We start from the raw sequence: 21,243 nt of genomic DNA, 5'->3' as shown, positions 1-21,243 counted from the left end.
TTAATCTTCCAGCTGATTGGTATCTGCTGCTAAATCGGTTGTGACTGAGAAAATAAAATGGGTTCTTAACTAAAATGAAGAAACAGTCTGTTTTAAACTTTACTTGTCCACAAAGAACCACTACAGCTACCAAGAGCTATTATCCAACCATGAGCTCCATGAAGGGGCTCACAGTTAAAGGGAAGAGAATTTTCTCCAATGTGTCATTTAGCTGTTTATCATTCTAAATTCTAATATTCAATCATAATATAAAGTCAGCACTAGAAAATAACCTAGCACAATACCTTGTAATTTGTCCAAGGGCTTGGGCACAGCTGACCAAGCCACCTTTGTGGATGGACTCTACAGTCTCTGGGCCATGCTGCAAATTTGTTTTCAATTTAATTATTATTGAGACAGCATAATTTTTCTGGGTCTTAATCACCCTTCTTTCCTGCATTCAATGGATTATTTCCATTATGGGATTACTACACATGTAACCTACATATGTACAAATGATCTAGGATATTGTACAGTCCCATTTTACTCCACTTAGTCTGTGTTAAATGCAAATGACCCTCTACTTTCTCTAAGATCTGAGATGCTCAAGTAAAACTGTTCAGATGACTAAGGAGCTTGGAAAGAAAAGCGTCTGGACTTCTTTAAGTTGCTTGAAGACGTTTCACCTCTCGTCCGAGAAGCTTCTTCAGTTCTGACAGTTAGACTACGATGACCCGGACAGACATATTGCTCAGATGACGCTGAAATGGTCAAACTTGTACTAAGGTTTTAGGTGTTATTACCTGAACTGTATCAAACATTGAAAATCTTGTTTGCAAAGCTCTTGGTTTTTTTTCTCTTTCTCTTTTTCTTGTGACCTCTAGGTCAAAACCTTTTTTTTTTTTCTATCTCCAGCTCACAAATGCTGATTATATACAAGCTAACTATTTTACATTTGTTAGGTTAAGGTTTTTTTTTTTTTTTTTTTTTAAATGAGTGCACCATATCTAGTACAGGAGATCAGATTTGCGTCTCTGCAAACCACACTTATTTAACAAATATGCCAGTACTTTCTACTGGAAGCATCTCAAACTGATTCGGGCTGTAGTGGGGAGATTTAATTTTAAAAGTTTGTCAGTGTAGCTGCTCTTAAATGTTGTGTTCAATCAGTTGTAGATTGTAATAGTTTCATTTGTCTGTTTATGTTTATGACAGTGTTTGTTGTTCTGTTGCTGAGTATTAGGGCCAAAGTAAGAAAAAATATATCTTATTGATCATTTTGAGAATGATTCAAAATGTGGAGATTACATTTGTTGTTTCAAGACAAACTGGCACAGCTGTTGTACCCTAAATCACACTTCAGAATCGGTGTAAGTAACAAGGAAGGAAATGATTTCTCTTTTAGCACATAAACACAGTGTAGTTATCAGTATAAGGATGTTGAAAAGATGGTGCAGAAACCTGCATCTGGTCAGATGGAAAAACACACAAACTCAGAAGAGTAGATTCATAGAACATGAAATGGCTGGTAATGGACAGATGCAAGGTTATCGATGGTTACACCCTCGTCCAATAAAGAGGATGGATGTTGTTTCACAAGACAGCTGATCAATTTATTTCACTAACTCATCCAAACAAGGCACTTTGGAGAAGGTGTAGCAGGATATAGAGTACTTGAAACAACAATGTAATCTCCACATTTCGACTTTTTTCTCAAAATAGATTTTGGACTTTAATCTCGAAATTTCGACTCTATTCTCGAAATGATCAACAATATTTTTTTTTTCCATAACAAAGGTAACAACACTACCACTTTTTAAATCTACTACCATTTTCATTCTTCCACTTTATAAATTATTGATGGTAAGCTCATTGATAGCATTGAATAATATATTTCAGAACTGTGGCTGACAAATGAACATGTCATCAAACTATATCACTGAATATTAGAGAAGTCTTTAATATTCTAAAGATTAAGTAGCTTCATGTGCACAAAAAAAAATCAAATATGCTTAAAATGACTGAGTTTGAAGTCACACTTGAAATGAAAACATATATGTTTGTGTTTTAAATTTTACAGTGGTCTTCTCAACACTTTTCCTCAGCTTAACTTTATGAAACCCTTTTGCCCAATGACAGCCCAGCCATTGAAAAGTACACACAGAATCTGGCAATAATTACTTCATAAGAAGAACAAATAATCTTAATTGCTCTTATGTCCGTTACACAGATTGTGGATGGACATGGACCCATGCACCAACTGCTAAAAGCATCTCCCCTCAAATTTCCTCAGACATTATTTCATGCGTGCAGAGCTGCTTACCCAGCAGGCAAGTACTTCATAACTGCTGGCGTTGCCCCAAGCAATGTCCGAACTGTCCCAGCTGTCACGCTGGGAAAACAGAATCAGGCGCACCTAAAGTCATTTCACAGGCCCAGGCTTTTTAAAGCAGCCAGATCTGTAGCAGCCATCACTCCACATATTTGTTCAGCAAAAATGCTAAATTCTTCAGCAAAGTAGTTGCCGCCTGGCATTCATCGTCGCTAATCGTGTTAAACAGTAGAGAAGACATGAATTGGACGCTATATAAACAAGCCTTTAAGCATTAGGCTAGAGGCTCAGCAGGCTCATCTCATCTCATACCATGCTGCTAAACAGCTCCATCCTTGCCTGCATGTATAGCTGGCTGCGCAGTCCTGGGGCTGTATTATGGATGGGAGAGCTGATAACTCTCCTCAGAAAAGAAAAATTAAATAAAATAACGCAGCAGAGTAACACCCTTCACCCATTAGAAATATGTTTCTTACTAAGAGCTACAAAGGCTTTATTACAAGACAACATAGAGAAGAGGCCAAGTGAATATGGCAGAATTGTCTGAGGTGTGGAAAAAGTTTAAATCGTTTCGGCCTCACTCGCGCTTGCAAACAGCTCTTTCTTTTAATCAAAAATAACAAGCGAACCAAACAATACCGGCTGAAGCTTACCCTGTAGTAGTCACTGCTGTAGATGTCCCTGGACATGCCGAAGTCTCCAATCTTCACCAGCAGGCCGTTGCCCACCAGGCAGTTGCGGGTAGCCAGATCTCTGTGCACAAAGTGCTGGGAGGCCAGGTAAACCATGCCTGAGGCAATCTGGGTGGCAATGTGCAGCATCTGGGAAAGGCCCAGCTCTCCGTTGGACTGCAGTGGCTGGCCATCTACCAGGATCATGGCATCTGGGCCGTGGGCTCTGTATTACAAAGAATAGTGGATGATGATTTGATGTACTTGTATTTATATTGGTGGATTCTGGATAATGTTGACTTGAGCTCTGTGGTATTATTTTACAGTTAGACTTGAATTATCATGTTGCGTCCAGTCAAATTTGAAGGATGCAATTAAGACCATAAACTCATCGGGAAGGTGTTTACTGAGCATAGATTAAGGCAGCTGAGGGGTTGTTTTCTCACAGACTTGTATACAACCAGACCCCCTGCTGGCCATTTGAAAGAATGCAGGTTTAAAGCAAGCACAACAGTCTAATGCCCAAGCGAGGCTCCAGCCTTGTCTTATGAAACCAACTTATTATTTATTAGAAAGTGAACTCTGTTATTTCTTCTCTCCTACTGTAAGTTTCATAGCTACACTTTAATTACTGGCTATAGGACCCTTTAGAGAACATTCTACATGTTGAACGAGCCTGCCTCTTTAAGAAGTAATCCAAAGCTCCTTATACTTCTAATAAACCCTTATCCTGGCAATATATGTGCCTCTTTGTACCTATTGAGGATAATTACCATAATAAAGCGAGACTGTTAGAAATATTAACAAATGAACTATACTCTGCAAGCACGCACTGCTTTACTGGCAGCGATAAACTGTTATGTGTCTGTTGTTTTTAATTCTGTGGTCGTAAGCTGTGAGCTTAGAGATTCTTTTCTTTGGCAAAAGTTTCATGTAAGCCAACTTGCCAGGAATTTTAACCAAGTCTCTGGATTTTCATCACAGGACTGTACATTTACCAGAACAGGTTGACTGCAGGTTTCTGGGTGACGATGAAGAACTCATTTCCTGTGAAGACTTCCTGCTGTTCTCATCACCTTCTCGTCACTTTGATTACAGACCAGGTGTCATGCAGGGAGGACTACCGCTCTCTCACTCTCTCGGCCTGTTTCTCCATCCCCAAGTCAGAATTTTATTGCAGCTCAATTTTCCTCTTGTTTTTAGTGTGTCTGTTATAATTTCACTCTGCTGTTGGCGGATTAGTAGTACTTTTTCTTTCGCCTTTCTGCTTCTTATTATACTTCACAGACATACAGTAATAGGTGAATAAGAGCAGGGTGCCCTGCTGCTTATCTGAAGGTTGAATTTGGACCTGCACGTTAGATCTTCTATTCACTCCTATTGATTCCCTGCACATCTCATCTCTTAAATGTGACCAACAGGACCAACAGACCAAGAATCAGCTGCGTCTTGCACCTTGCATGAAAGAATTTCATCATTCGCGACATTGCCTTTCATTTCAGGAATGATTTCCCAACAGAAAGTCTTCACGCACTCTTGAATGCACACAGACATTCACACTCACACTCCATCGTAACATGTCATCTTTTCAACTATTGCTGAAATTTCAAAAACAAGATCGACCACACACACACACACATGTGCAAGTGCATGTGCATACACACTGCTGCTGCTGTGTACACTCTTGAAATAGCAGACTTCTTTCCCAGATTCCTTCTTTGCACACTGACATCAACTCCAGTGAAGCTTCCCATTACCAAAGAGCTTGCTGTACCGGCATCGTGTCACTTTTGTTGAAGCTTATCAGAGGTCACTTCCCTTGGTACAGTCTGACATTATGGAACAAAAGCACTAAAGCACTCGTGTTTGCTAACGCACAAAGCTGTGAAGCAAGCCGGATATTTGCGGCAGCTATTTCACAAAGGAATTTCAGGTTTTTAGTCTTACTGAAGCCTTTCATTTACTGTACGTATTGTGAATGAGCCGGTGCGTAGTTCCAACATACTCGCACATATTTGCATTGTTAAGTTAACCTCCTAATTTCAAGAAATGTTCAGTTTTCAATAATAAAAAATTTACCTGAGGAATTTGTTGAGGTCTCCATGTTTCATGTATTCGAACACCATAATGAGAGGGTCTCCATCTACGCACACGCCATAAAATTTAACAATGTGGTCATGCTGCAGGTTGGTCAGCAGCTCGGCCTCTCTCTGGAAGTCCTTCCTGGCTGACAGGTTGGGATCTTTAAGAGTCTGAAAGGAGAAATAAAAAAAGTCAGATTTACATATTTTGAAAACTACACTGGTTTGTGATCCAGGATCTAAAAAAATCATGAAGTCTTCATTTACGTGCCATTGGGGAATCAATCATCCTTTGCATCCTGTTAATACTTACTATTTACTTTACCAGTGAACGGTTTCATGGTTCTGAAAAAGATCTGCTAAATCTGCTAAATTTGAGTGATCAATCAATAGAAAATTGCTGCTTTTCCTGGTATCAGGCACTGACAGATACATTTTTATTAACACTTTAAAATGATCTACAGTATGGTGCATTCATTGCTAAATGTTTAGCTCTGCCAGCAAAATAAGGCAACCACTTCAACAACAACATCAGAGAAAGCTCGCTTCCGCTTTTAGAGGATACAACTTTTTCTTGCCCTGATTGATTCAGGTTGGCTTCTGTCTTCCAAATGAGAATCATCCACTTAGTATGCTAGACTATCTGACAGCTTTAGTCAGTCCTTAATTCACCCTCACATGCCACTATGACCTTGACAACCCAGGTTTTGAGAGAAATTGCCTGCGTGGATTACCATGAAATCTGAGGACATAAGAACCTTCAAGGTTCCCAATAAAATAAATAAATAATTATGCTAATCAGCAAGGGTTAGCGAGATAAACTCAACTAGAGAACAAGCCAAATGTTATTTTCTAAACATCAGCATGTTTTCATTTCCTTTTTCTTATGCAGCAGAAATGAAAGGCTGGGGGGGGGGGGGGCTAGGAGGAGGAGTTGGCCGTCCGACTGCGGTCTGGAGTGTGGGGCCTCCCTGCTGCTGCGGAGTCGGGGCGGTCTGCCTCCCCCCACCGCAGGGAAAAGGGTAACACCACCTGGGTCTGGGTGCAGTTCCCCCCCTCCAGGGGCAAGGGTACCTAGACCCGGGGCTTAGAGTACGCTTGGGGAGTGTGATTGTGTGTACAGCGTCTCTTTATGTCTGTCTCCACGTTGGTTGAGTGTGGAGTAAGTGTATATGAGAGCATGAGGGTGGGAATGGATGTTTGTATATGTGTGTGCCTGTATGTCTGTGTCTATATGTCAGGTTGGGTATCAGACGCCACCTCTCTGGGGACATCTCAGGCCCTCCAAGGTATGGAGGCCTATCTCCCCCTACCACCACTTCCCCTGCCAGTGGCGGACTCCCTCAGACATCGGTGCGTTGGTGGTTCTTTGTGTCCGGGGGTGGGCGTCCAGGTACACACCGGCTCACTCCTTGGCGGCCGCTTATCGGGGCCTGGAGCCTGGGGCTCGCTCGGGCCACTTCGGAGGTGGGGTGCCCCCGGCCTCTCGGCCTGGGGCTCGGTCACTCAGGCACGGCTGGCTGCCGGCGGAGCTCACGGGCGCGTCACTGCAACTCCCCCTGGTTTCTGCTCCGCGGCTGCTGAGTGAGCCCTCATCTGGGACTCTCCTCAGCTCTTTCTGGGACAGTGGCGCGGCTGCCCCTCTGTTGGTCTTCCTTGGTCTCTTGTGTTCTGGGGGCCTCTGGATGTCTGGAGTTTTGATCTCCTCCATACCTGCTTCATGCCCTGGAGGACGGGGCTGTGGCCCCCCCACACCCTCTAGCAGATCATTACATGAAGGAACCTTTTAAAAAACAAAAAACAAGCGCGTCCATGCTCACAGGTGTACACACGGGTGATCACACCCACAAACTACACCCTTTTTGGCTCCTACCTCAAAGCACACTGTGTTCTGTTGATCTTATGTGCTGCACAATAATGTTTAATATTTATTTACTGTCATATTCCCATATATCATTGTGATGTTGTTTATTCTATTACTCTTGTTCTCTTCTGCTTGTTTTCTTTTTTCTTTCTCAGCAGGTGATCCAGGTGACTGATATATGCATTTTTTTTTCTTCTTTTTTTTCTTTTTCTGCTCATTCTGTTGGTTTTTGTTTTTTGCCCTTCTCCCCCGTCCCTCTTCTCAGCTGTTTCTCTTTCCCTCTTTCTTTCTCCCCTTCTTTCCCCCAGTAAAGTCTGTCCCATATTCAGTAAGTGAAAATAAAATAAACAATAAAAGGTGAATCAAATGGACCATTATGGCAAGGCTGGGATGGTCAATTTGGTAAAGTAAATCCGTTGGGCATCTTTCTTTGCCTTTAGACAACAATTCTGATGGCAAAAGAGCCAAACGGGACAGGCAAAAAAAAAAAAAAAAAAAAGAAATGAAAGGCTGGAGGCTGTTAAGTTTCAATTTACCAAACAAACAAGGGCACAATGAGATGATGTGTGTAAAATACTACTAGCCCGACCTGATATAGGTGTAAAATACATGTTGAAAATATGATATTTAATCCAAGTGGTCACATGCTTCATGTATGCCAGGAGTTATTATTTGTTTCCACTGAACTTTTACTGATGCACAAATATTTTTGTTCCTAAATAGAGATGGATGGAAGTTCACTTTTTGTCACTGTTAATTTGTCACTACAGTAATTTAAGAATTTATTTGCTCACTTTAAGCGCCGTACTTTTAAGCATCAGCACTGAGACGCCATAAAAGCAAGGAAGCATAGCTTCTTACAACAAATTGATGTGCCTTCTATATTGGACAGAATTTTTTGTTATTATCAAGGTAAAGCTTTTGCATTGTTGCAGTATGGGTGGACAAAATGTTCAGAGAGAAAGAGGAAGACTTCAGGGGTATTCCTATAACTACAGACGGAATCTGTATTTGCCTCTGGACCATTTAGTAAGGAACATTCAGTATGAAATGTCCTTGGTTCTGTACATCCTGAGAGTCAAGCAAATGGAGTAAGCATTACATACAATGGCACTTCTGAATAATATTAGTATTTTGAAAATAAAACAGAAAATTATTAATGAAGAACAAACCATGACCGGAGACAGTTGGTGTTGATGCATGTCCTGGTCTGCCTCCAACTTAAAACTTTCAAGACTTAAAGGATCTGCTGTTAATATGCTGCTGCCAGATAGCTGTAGTGCTCACAATACATCTTTCTACAAACAATTACAGCTGTCTGAGGAGTAGAGATGAACTCAATGTACACATTAATTGATCTGACTGGAAGTAAGATCAAGCAGGCAAATAAACTGAACTCATTTAAAGTCTAGACCACATAATTTTCTAAATCTTACTTGTTTCACAAATATCAAATAAATGCAATAATATATTACTGGTGCGTCTGCTGGAGGAGAAAAAAAAAAAGACTTTTGGCAGTTCATCAGCAACAGGAAAATAGGGAGTGTTGATTATCCTAGTCTCTTTAGCATTGGTTCCTGTTTTCCCAGCCTGCTGCTGACATTATTACAGATGGAATGACCTTGGCATGGAAATGCATTTACTCATATGTGCTCTTCTTGCAGTGAAATGCTAGAGGTGGTTGAGATGTACAGCAGAGTAGGTAAAATGGCCATAAAATTCTATTACCAAATCAAACCGCACTCTTAAGGAAATGTTTCTCGTCTGGGCATTCCTCCAAAACAATACCTTCAAAGTGCTTGAACACGATAAATTGAGGCAAAGCGCTGCAATGAATTTTCCCTTTGTTGACCTTTAAGAGAATTCAGAGAGCTGGTTCCTGCTTTCTCACAGGCAGGAGAATGTTCAGATGAAAATCCACATAGTATTCTGTTTTAAGGAGGTCAAGGTTTACTCACAAACTCATTTGCTAATTCTATAAGAGGGAGAAAAGAAAGTTACAGGCAGATACTCCATCACCTTCATCTGTACTATTTCACTTCTCTGTTGTCAAGGTCAGGGTGGTTTTCTCTCTCTTTCTCCCCCCTTTAGGTAGTTTTACTGAGTCCACAACCTCTTATTCACATGTTTTCCATTCAGACAACTCAGAACTCTTTATATTCACCCTGGGTGCTGCCAAGCACAACTTAATATTAAGCTCTGTGATGGCACACAGGGACAATGGTTTGAAATGCTTCAATCTCTTTAAAACAAATCATTAAATTCACAGGGGTATTAACTTTGCTCCGCTCGTTCTTCCTTTTTGACAGATCCCGCTGGTCCCCTGACTGTTAGTAAGGCAGGTTCCAGATGGGAACAAAGACTAGAACTCCAGCAGACAGACACCAGATTCAATCTCAGCATTCGGCTTTGCCTAAGACTGTGTCAGAATATGCACCTATGCCAGGTACATGGAAACTTAGCATAAGCAATAAAGAAAAGGATAATCGTGTAACCAGCACTCACAGTAAAGATAGTGACTTCCTTAGAGGAACTGTTGTGTGCTGTACCTTGTGTCATGTTTGTAATATAAGGAAAATAAACAGTTATTTTTGGTGCATTTGACTTTAACTTTGCCTGTAACTTTGCCAGAAAACTGGTGACATACAAGGAAGATAGACCACCCAGTAAATAAATAGACTCCCTCTGAAACCACAACTGGGTTTAAACACTTAAAGAACTTGTTACGGTTGTGCAACCCAGGAACTCATATTCCCTAATGATATCATCAGCTATCCTACTTTCTGAGTACCGATATCAAGGTTCTTACTGGAATGGTGTCCACTATGGCTGTGTAATTAAGTGCAGTCAGTTTGTGCACTGGGCTGTGATACACCATATGGACAAAAGTAGTGGGTCACCTACAGTTTACACCTACAGGAGCTGCTTGATCATTCCATGAACCATCACGGTGCACAGTTTTTGTGCTGATGTTAATGCCAGAGGAGGCTTGGAATTCTGCAGTTAGTGAGTCAGCAGAGCCTCACTGACTTTTACACACTACGTGCCTCAGCACTCGGCTATCCTGCTCTGTGCAGTAAGTCTGTGCAGTCTGCCTTTCTGTGTGGCTGAGTTACTGCGGTTGCTGAACGATTCCACTTAGTAATAATACACCTTACAGCCGATGGTGAAAGAAATATTATCAGTCACATCAATCATTCAATCACATCGCTTGTTGCAACATTGGCATCCTGTTACTGTAACACATTCAAATTCAGTGAAAGAATGGCCCATTCTCCCACAAATGTTTTCAAAGGATTGCATGAAAGGGTGCTTTATTTTGTGCACCTGTGGCAACAGGACTGAAAAAAGAAACACCTGAATTTCAAGTTTAATACTTGTTGATTTATTGTGTTTAGTGAGCAGCTCGCAATCTTTATGTTGTTGGATAAATATATTTGTTTCCATTTTGGCTTTATTTTTCTTCCCAGTGCAACAGGGAGTTGCACAGGTGAGCTTATTTAGTAAGCTTCAGAGATGCTTGTTGTCCCCCGTGAGAATGGCAGTATGAGCCCAATGCGACATCACAACTGTTGGTGTGTGCACTACACTTTGGTTGTGCATCTCTAGATTTTTGTAATTTTTATTATCATGTCATTGAAGCATCACTACAGGAGGTCAGAGTTTATCAAATGGCAAAGCGGAAGATACTGCAATAATTTGAAAAGATGAGACTTTCTAGAGGGAACTAGAACTCGTTTGGCTCTCGGCGAAGGCAGTCGCACTTTTCTCCTCTCCTCCTTCCCCTTATCTTCCATGCTTAGCCTCTTGTGTCCTTGCCTTGTCTCGTGTGTATTACTTTCCCTGGAACACTCTCTCACAGTCTGTTCTCTAAAACCTAAAAGAGAATTATGGATTTGATCAACTGGTCTCTGAATGCTATTGACACCCTTTTCTCAACGAGAAGTCTGGGCTCAGGAGAGCCCGAGTGCCCTGGAGGGACTTTCCCTGCCGAATACACGATGGACGGGTGGCAGAAATGGAGGATCGTGTGCCTGGCGGGACTGTCGATTGAGGACGCTGAAGATATCTATCTATTAGGAACCATGATACCAGGGTTCTTGCTGATCGGAGCTGGCTTGGCCCTGGCTTATCTGAGAATTAAGAAAGCGGAACCGGCTGTTCAAAACCCCCCAAGGCTGCCCGCTGGGATTGAAACGATGGGACGAGGTGCAACTTCTCAGAATGGGCTCACTGAAGACCTTGGAGACGCTTACAGCTGCCATGAATACTCAGAATAAGACCTCTGAGCGTATATTGGGTTACATCAAGGAAAAGGCCGCTCAGAATAACATCTCTGAACGAAAGTTGGATTACATCGTGGAATAACTCACTGCAGTCGTGAGTTCTCAGAATCAGCTCTCTGAGCACAAGAATGACAAGACCACGGAGCGCAAGTTTGATAACATCATGGAGAAGCTCGCGGTTCTCCAACGGGAGATTGAGAGACCAGTGTCGGAGTGTTAAAGAGCAGCTTTGAAATTCTCATGACTGTTCTTCCCACTCTATGCAAGGCCACCTGGGTTGGCTGGTAGACTGTTTACTTAGCCTGATGGGGCAGAGGACACTGTCTCAGCTGAACTATGGACACGCACACACATACATTTACACTGATAAGCACTCACACATCCCCCTTCCCCTTCCAATGCCTTCGATGCTTGTTGCCTCCTGGGAACACGAGGCGGGTCTGGCCTGCGCTAGAGAGTTGGCGCAGTGGCAGGATGGCTGCTGTGTTGCCTGGGATTACTCCTTATCCCCTAATGTTGTGCTGTGGACATTTATGTGCTTTCTGTGCAGAGGAGTTTTTTTGTTTCCTGTTCTCATGCTGTCCTCCTATAGCCCAGCATGAGTAGAGGTCTCTTTTTTTCCTCTTGTACTTTCCCATTGTAGTGTACATTTCAGTGTTTTTTCTGTAATGCAACCGTTCTCTGACTTGTATCCCCATGTGATGTCTGTGTTGTGTGTGTATGGTCGAGGGGCGGGTTCATTCCACTGCAGGGCAACCTGCCACTGCATGTGGCGAATAAAATTTGAACTTGAACTTTAATAACTTTGTAAAGGTACCCCTGTACCAGTGCTGATGCAGGGGAATGGCAACACCCATTGTTCAGGCAAAGAGATCTGCAAGTCTTCAGTGCAGAATGGGCAATGCTGAATGGGTACGGGGCTGTGGGGACCTTACAAATAGCACAGGAAACAACCATAAACTCGGCTCAAAAGAGGTCATCATAGCCACTTGAGTTTAGAAGTCATCAGTTTTGAATTTGGGGCATTTTCCTCGCCCATTAGATTATGAAATGCAAAGAAAAACATTTTGTATTGTATTAAAAATGAAATCAGTGATGGATTACTTAATTTGAATATTTTTTACTGAGGTAGGCTCATAGAAGCTAGAGCAGTCACTGTCTGGTGGCAAATGAAAATTCCACACTTGCTTTGGTTTTCACTTTCAGAAGCTACCTCCAGTCTTTTAAGTATGTTTTACACTAACCAGCAGCTGCTGAAAGGTTCATATTTACAAAAATAAGAATCTCACACAATGTTCAGCCATTACTGCAATCCTCTTTGTAACACTCAGACACACAGCTAACCACTTAAAACGTACCTTAACGGCCACCAGCATCTTGTCCTTAGTGGGACTGAGGTTGTAACATTCTGCCAAGAAGACTTTACCGAAGGCTCCCTCGCCCAGCTCTCTTTTCAGGATGATGTCTCTCCGCTTTATATGCTGGACAACTAAAACCAAAGAAGAAGAAATAATGACAGATTTTAAAAAAAACAATAACTTTTTTGAGAATTTCAGTTAGACTTTCAGACATTTTTATGTGTTTAATCGCACAGAAAACGTGTTACATTGGCAGTGAAATGCTTTTATCAAATCAAAATGTTACCAATAACTAAACTAAAAAGGAAGGAAATTGTAAGGCAGAGAAGGGGAGACAGAACATAAACAGTATTACTGCACTGGAAGCTGGACATGCAGCTATATTGCAGTATTTTAAATTCCAGACAAGTTGGCAAGATTTCTACAGAAATATTCATGCTGACCCACAGGGTGGTGTTTACAAAAACTGGCACCAGACATCTTAAAACCAGTGTTTTCTGTAATGGTGAAAGCATTAAAAAATATACTGAATATTTCAATATTTTTCTCCAAGTGTGATCCACCTCCAACAAGATGTATGATAGTGTCAAACTGCAAGGAAAAAATGTTTTATCTAACTTTGGAGCTACTCAAAGAACACTTGGAGCATTACAGTTCAAGTGGTTTTAAATCTTAGAAGTGCAAATAAACTGCCAGGTGACACTGGACCTGCTGAGCTATAAATCTCTTATCTGGATTCCTCGGTTTTACTGTCGCCACTGAAACGCCACAGGAGGACATTTTCTAATGAGAACAGAATTGTAAAATTTTACTCTTTGAGGAACATAAAACAACTGGCTGAGCAGAGCGGGAGAAAGCAACGTCTTTGTCTTTTTCTGTTACCTGTAATAACTTACTTTAAAGGGATATCTTTAGAGTTACGAGGTAGTAAAGTCGGTATATTTTTCTGTTGAGCGTGTGACCTTAGATCATTTTCACCCCTTTTTGCAATTGCTTGCAATATTTGTGAACCTAGAATGGAGGCTTATTCTTCTATTGATTGGCCTGGTGGAAAACGGGTGGATCTTGACTTTTGTCCGCAAAATAACAGGCTGAATAACTCAAAAGGAGATACAGGAAAAGGTAGAAATAGCACGACAGAAAGCTCTGTATGAAAGAGCTGGTGAGGCGTAGGAGTTGCTGGCTTCTGATAGACCTACTCGATGTGCCTCAGTACAAATACTGATCACAGTTTCACAACAGATTTAAATATATATATATATATATATATATATATATATATATACATATATATATATATTAGGGGTGCAACGATACTCGTATCGATATTGAACCTTTCGATACAGTGCTTTCGGTTCGGTAAGCATATGTATTGAACAATACAAAATTTGTAATTCATTTTATCAACTTTCCTTCTGACAATGCTGTCTGTGTTGAGCGCTCAGTGAATCTGCGTTCGACTACTCCGCCTAGGCTGCACTGTCAAGCGCAGATCCACTGAGCGTTCAACACAGACAGCATTGCCAGAAGGAAGAGCGCAGGGCAAGCTAACAAGACAGAAGTTAAGCTCTCCTTGCAACATGGCAAATTGAACCTCCCCCACCCTCATTCAGATCTGGCGTTTGGAATTATTTTGATTTTCATGTGAGGTATGACCCTGAAAGTAAGCGCGTCATGGACTAAAGTAAAACAGTATGTTGGATGTGCCACGCAATGCTCAATTACATGGGTGGGAACTAGTGTGTTAGCGCAGTTAGCTCGTTAACGTGTTGGCCGTCTAGCCCCACGCATGGGGTGATCAGGGGTAGCTCGTTAACGGAGATTTGCCGTGTTGTGGCGTTAACGTCATTTCAACGAGATTAACGCTGACAGCACTAGTGGGGACACAACGAATATGACTGCACATTTACGCCAACATCATCCTAGTGCAAAGACAAGTGGAAGCAGACAAAAACAACAAGCATGCAAGCTACAAACTTTACCAAGTCATTTAGACAGCCGTTAGCACATGATTCTCCTTATGGGGACCTGATATGTTTAATATTGTGGTGAGCTCAGACAAGGAGGAGACGGAGGTGTCGTTTGGTCTTGCTTCCCGTGAGCTAGCCAGGGAGCACAGCCGTTTATTGACATCTGCAGAAGAACACTGCCGCTAGCTAACTGCTCAGCGCGGCAACCGCACAGCAACAACAACAACAACACCACACAGGGCGCCCTCTGACCCCGGAAGGACACACCGTCACAGCGAGAGGGCGTCACCCGTCACTATGGCAAACATAAACAAAACATAACTGTACAAACAGAACCCCGAACAGCCCTGACCCTCTACATAGCCCCCACCTAAGGGGTCAGTCGTCTCCGACGACCCCATTACCCCACACAAAGTCCTGCAAATGTCCAGGTGCCTTCTTTTGGCGCACCGGCCGGTCACGACCGGCGGGGGAAAAGTCACTCTGGTCAGAACATGGGGTGCCACCATCATCCCACTTCTGACACCAATGTGGCGAGCTCAGACAAGGAGGAGACGGAGGTGTCGTTTGGTCTTGCTTCCCGTGAGCTAGCCAGGGAGCACAGCCGTTTATTGACATCTGCAGAAGAACACTGCCGCTAGCTAACTGCTCAGCGCAGCAACCGCACAGCAACAACAACAACAACACACAGGGCGCCCATGTGGAAATGTACATACAATCAATATCAGACTCCACCAACAAAAAGGCTCTCAAAACAATATATGTATGTGAATTTTTGCGTGTATTCCTATAATTGTTACCTTTTTCTTTTACCCTTGGCTTTTTGTGTTCATGTTCTGTTGTTTTGTATACTTCATCTTGTAACAAACCTTTTGGGTTATAGCACCACTAGGGGGGGTTGCCCAACTATTGTAGTAGCTATGGGGGTCTCCTAGTAGGTGTGTGAGTTGTTAGCTGCAGCCATTCCATGCTGCTCATGTTCCATGCTCCAAGAAAACACCTTACTTACTGTTGTGACAAGCTGGCGCTGGCGGTACAAATCCCCGCACATGTAGGTTCGGACGAGTACAGCCGAGGAGACCTGGCTTATAAAGTGTAATGTTGCTGACGGCGAATAAAGGTCTGTTATTGGATTTAACCGACTGGCTCCGTGTTATCCGGCTAACCTCCACACCACATGCCCGCTGGACCTGCTAACCGCTCCTTCCTTGCCAGACTGCTGTTACAATCTGAACGTATGTTGTATACTCATTGTTTGTTAAATAAAGTTAAAAAAAAAAAACACACAGGGCGCCCTCTGACCCCGGAAGGACACACCGTCGCAGCGAGAGGGCGTCACCCGTCACTATGGCAACATAAACAAAACATAACTGTACAAACAGAACCCCGAACAGCCCTGACCCGCTACAATATGCTGCTGAGAATATAGCCCAGAAGAAGCGTATAGTATAGCTTTTATTTTGGAAAGAGCCATTTCTCTGTAATAAACTCTCTTTTCCAAAGATGAGTGATTCCACAATCAGATACAGGGCTTGCAAAATCCCAGTGATTTTTCCAGTCGGGCTACCAAAATCTATCTCTGCCCTGCCCGTCGGGTTATTGTAGGAAGGAAAATATATGTCAATGCTTTTGCATTCTTTCGGAAATGTAGCTGGGTAATTATGTCATTGGCATCGGTGAGCCACTGTCAATATGTGACATATTGAAATCGCGTTTGAATTTGCGCTTGTTTTTTGCTTTCACTTTGCAATCGCCCGAACTGTGTATAGAGAGCGACAGCACTGATTGGTGAGTGATGATAATTTGCGCACCAATTCCTCTGACATCGTCTTATCAATCGTTAGCTTACTATGCAAACATGACAAGTGAAATCTCCCGCAGCAAGCTTAAACATATGAGAGGTTGATCGCGCAGAGAATCGCTGACCTGTGTGTGTGTGTGTGTGTGTGTGTGTGTGTGTGTGTGTGTGTGTGTGTGTGTGTGTGTAAAATCAGCAGGATATTTATTTTAGTTCTGCTGAGCCAAATAAGACAGGTCAGGGTGAAGAAGTGACAGCCAAAGAAAAGCTTACCACAAAACGGAAAAGTTATAACAAATCAGCCTATAAGGCAAAAAGAAAGTGCAGCTTTATGGTTTCATGGACAAAAGAATTTCTGTGGCTGCAATATGACGAGCTATATAACCGGGGCTGCACATAAGTGGTCCGCAGGTGCACATTCGCTGACCAAAAAAAAAACATAAAAAAAAAAACGCACACAAGATATGAAGTTGCAACGCGTGTTTGCATACATAAGATTTTCTGGAGGAGGACAGACATTTGTTTAGAACTCTTAAAGATGTTGAAGAAGCTCCTTTAAGCAATTACTTTGGTGTTCCTCCACCTCCAAACAAATGTCAGAAGGAGTCCGAACCACAAAAGAAGCACGTATTCTCGGAAAAGTGGTTGCAGGAGGTGAGCTGGCTTCAAACAAATGATGAGCGCACAGAGATGTGGTGCAGAATGTGCCGTGAAAATCCCACTCTAGCGGACAAAAACAGTGCTTTTTATATGGACGCAAACGCGCGTTGCAACTTCTTATCTGGTGCGCGTCTTTTATTTTGACAGCGAATGCGCACATGCGGACCACTTATGTGCACCCGTGTAAATAACATAATGTTCTGCCGGGTGTGTTGTTGGTTTTCTCTCGATTTCTGAGTCGACAAGCGCCTTTGTTACTGGGACCAGTCATTTTAAGAAAGGCCCCCATTAGAACCCATGAGAAATGCAAGAAATGCATTATTGCTCAGTCTGCAATATCTTTCCCAGAACAAACACCAATTGCAAATAACATACTAAAAATAAACCTGAAAAAATCTGTTTAGAACAGCGTACTATGTTGCAAAGAGTGAACTACCACTGGCAAAATTTAGCAGTCTTTGCAAACTTCAAAAAGCAAATGGCCTAGATCTTGGTTCCACTTGTCTCTTACCCGTGACTTCAGTGGAAATTTCAAATTCAGGATCTGACACAGACGGATTCATGTCCTACACAGTTCTTACAAGTTCATAGAAATATATGTTCAATTAGAACCAAGTATTTGAGTTGATGATTGTAATTTTTATACAATGTTGTAATTTGTTTTTCAACAATTTTTTGATTAATGTTTTGTTTCCTTTACAATATTATACTTTAATGTATAATATTGTAAAGGAAACAAAACATCAATCAAAAAATTGCTCTCTTTTTTATTCGGGCTACTTACATTTATTTTGGGCTACCAAAAACTGAAGAGTCCATGAACGGCTACCAGGGATTTTGAAATTTTGAGAGCCCTGAGATATATAAATTTTTTTAATTACTTTTGTTTCAGCAACATAAAAATTAAAAACTGTACTTTTGAGTTAAAATATATATTTATAAGTTTAATAAATGACAAATTAAAAAGGCATGAACATTTTTTTTGTATCGAAAAAATATCGAACCGTGACACCAAAGTATCGAACCGAACCGTGAATTTTGTGTATCGTTGCAACCGTAATATATATATCTATATATATATATAGATATATATATAGATATATATATATCTCATACAAGGCTGGTGGTCATAGCTTGCAGTGTACAGAATTTCTCCTTGCTATTAAATATGAATAAAGTAAAAGCTTAGCAGCAAAAACAGTACCACAGATGAATGCCCAAAAACAAAATTAGAGGTGAACACCAAAATCAGATAACAACTAACAACGTGCAAATGGTGTTTTCCAGGAATTACTATACAAGATTTAAAATACTAATCAAATACCACTACCAATACTAATTGTTATGTACTAATCTTTATGTACAAACGAATGCTTGTTTTGAGTGGAATGTTGCACTACATGTTTGCTCTGTAGACAATGAATGAATGGTTACCATAAGGCTTGTGTTTTATCTTTTACCTTCTGTAACAGAGTCTGTATATTTGCAGGTATTAACGGTCCTTGGACAGTCATGTTCCGGTATGTGTAATAATAATAGACCATGATGCTTGTGGGACTGACGCAGTATTCTCAAAGTACATTTTCAGCCTTCCTATTTATTCTTGTTAGATAAATCACAGAGTCTAATATGTCCTCAGTGGACAAGTAGACTTCCTGGAATTGAATCCACCCTCCATCTGTGTTCTTCGTTTGAATCGCACTTGATGGTTATACGGGGGAAAGTATGTCTCTGAGGACTCAATTGCACAAGGTTATATGTAAAGAAACACTTATGTCTGCAGATAGAGAATAAGCTATTGCATCTGTTCTCCTAAGACTGCTGGATCTCTTTCTCTAAATGAAGAGGTTAATTAAGTCTACAATTTCCAGAGCTCTGCCTCTTGTAGTTACTGTCCGTGGGCTGGTAAACTCAAAAACTTGTGACTTTGATGATGATACCACGAGAAATCACCACTGGTGATGTGAGGTGGTTACTGAGTTGAGGCGATTTGAGGCAGCTACCAATGGGAGTTAAGAATACTACAAACTGACATTGGTTGGGAAAATATCCAAGAGCGTCCACTATTAAATTCAAGTAAATTTTGCTTATAGTGCCAGTTGACAATAATAGTCAATGTGAGGAACGTTATACTGTAAGGTAAAGGTAAAGTGAAAATCTCACTGATCCAACAAACAACAGCAAGGACCGACTGAGATAGAGGCGGAGTAGCTAGGGGCACACAGCCTCTTCCTGAAAGTCAACAAGACTGGAGAAATGGTCATTGACTTTAGGAAGGCCATCTGACCATAGGGGAGGAGGCTGTGGAGAGGGTCAGCTCCATCAAGTTCCTTGGTGGTGATGACCTGACTTGATCCACCAACACCATGGCCATCACGATGAAGGCAGAGTTCCAGCTCCGCCCCCTACAGAGGCACTGGCACGTCATTCTAATCTTCTCAGCCCTCAACACCTTATACAAGGCCACCAATGAAAGCATTCTTACCTACTGCATCCCAGTCTGATTCACGCTCTTGTGGGAGTTGCAAGAACAGTATGAAAGATTATTGGCGCCACCGTCACCTCCCTGCTAGAGACCTTCAACCAGTACCCTTACAAGTGTTCGGCAGCATTTTACCTCATGCTCCGTGGAAAAGAATCCTTAACAGTTCTGGCCCTCACCCATCAGCTCTGTGTCTAAAAAATTAACTGTAACATTCTATAAAATAAACTAACATAGCTGGAAAAACAAGACCAAACTTAAACATCTAAACTGCACTGTCATATTCATATGTTGCAAAAAAAGGTGTAATGTTTGCAGGTAAGTCTTCCATACAAGCTATAGGCAAATGCTGGAGCTTGCTATCAACCAAAACTTCTTGCAGCCATTTGCAAACCAGTCAGGGAAGATACAGTTTCTCCTTGAGATTGGTGGTTTCCAGATGGTCTCTACCCCTGTATGTCTTGGACCTTACCAGAACATTGTGAGGGTTTTAAGCTTACATCAACAGTTTTTTTTGTTTGTTTTTAAGACAAAGGCTACGTCCACACATACAGGGGTATTTTTGAAAACGCAGCTTTTTCTATGCGTTTGGGCCTTTCGTCCACACATAAACAGCATTTTGGGTCACTGAAAACAGATTTTGAAAAAATTCTGCCAGGGTGAAGATTTTCGAAAACTATTTGTGCGTTTAGGTGTGAACGAGGAAAATAGAGATTGAGTGACGCAACGCCAAAGGTGTGCGCCGTTTTTGACGTCATGCTGTGTGCCACGTTAGTGTTTTTTTCTACAACGGTGGATTTCGACAAAATACTGTTGCTGTTAATCTTACTATCTGCAGTTTTTACATGCTGACATATGCACACGCAGTTACTGTGCCTCCATTTAGCAAGACAGGCGTCAGAGTGAACTTCAGACGTGGCTACATTCCACACAATCACTCTCACAACCCAAATCCCTATGTTGGTTTTGAATAACATTTGAAATGATGAAGGCACTTGAAAAGTAATACAAACTTTTCAGAAGTACTTAAGGTTTTGTGAGGGCACAAAACCCTGTTTAGTGTTTCCCTCCCAGGCTTCTAGACTTCTGATTTGCCAACATTTCTACACGGTTAGGATTTGGCATGTTCTTGACAGTGTTTGACTTTGCTTTTTAATGTGTGGACAGGATGTTTTTTTAAAAACAAAAAATCTCAGTTTTCACAAATACCCATGTAAGTGTGGAGGTAGCGAAAATAGGCTACCACCAAAACTCTTCCAAGCATTGTTCTTCCTGACTTTAAACTCTAAAAGGTCAGTTCAATTTGCATACTCTACATTCAAGGATCCCAATTATGTAGCTTAATTTACTACTTATGAAAGAAAGTTAATAGGAAGCAGTGGCTAAAGGTAGTTCTCACAGCATAGGGCTATTATATTTCTAGAACATACAAGAGTACTTACCTCTGCAGGACCACAAAGCTAACATTGCATAGTTAGATTTATACCAAGTTATTACAGCTTGAATGTTCATTTTCTTCCCATGTTCAAACAAATTTCAAATAAAAAGAGAGCCTTATCACAATGTGGCTTTGCCCAAAAGGAGTTCACCAGATGCTTCGCCAGTTCTCTCAAATATTTCCTCATTCAAAGACACAGATTACTAGCTTAGTCTGACCGTTCCTCTGGGTTTCTTTTTTCTCCATAACCATCTGGCCGTGAACATCTTGTGTAGGTGATTCATAAAAAAAGTCACCTGTTCCTCTGGTGTTTCCATCAGTTGG

At 41.5% G+C, this 21,243-nt stretch overlaps 1 protein-coding gene across 2 annotated transcripts in view; it reads right to left on the bottom strand.

Annotated features, from left to right (window-relative positions):
• The window catches only part of ntrk3b (neurotrophic tyrosine kinase, receptor, type 3b), a 219,926-nt gene that overhangs the window by 19,811 nt on the left and 178,872 nt on the right, over positions 1 to 21,243 (bottom strand). For both annotated transcript variants that reach the window (XM_040011809.1, XM_040011810.1), the window contains 3 exons: positions 12,572 to 12,702; positions 5,062 to 5,234; positions 2,965 to 3,208 (listed from right to left, as the gene is read on the bottom strand). In XM_040011809.1, coding sequence (XP_039867743.1) covers positions 2,965 to 3,208; positions 5,062 to 5,234; positions 12,572 to 12,702 — 548 coding nt within the window. The remainder of the gene's footprint in view (positions 1 to 2,964; positions 3,209 to 5,061; positions 5,235 to 12,571; positions 12,703 to 21,243) is intronic.

Source organism: Simochromis diagramma, unplaced genomic scaffold (assembly GCF_900408965.1).
Source record: "Simochromis diagramma unplaced genomic scaffold, fSimDia1.1 OVJJ01000603.1, whole genome shotgun sequence".
Classification (NCBI taxonomy): Eukaryota; Metazoa; Chordata; class Actinopteri; order Cichliformes; family Cichlidae; genus Simochromis; species Simochromis diagramma.
This window is presented reverse-complemented; position numbering and strand designations above follow the sequence as displayed.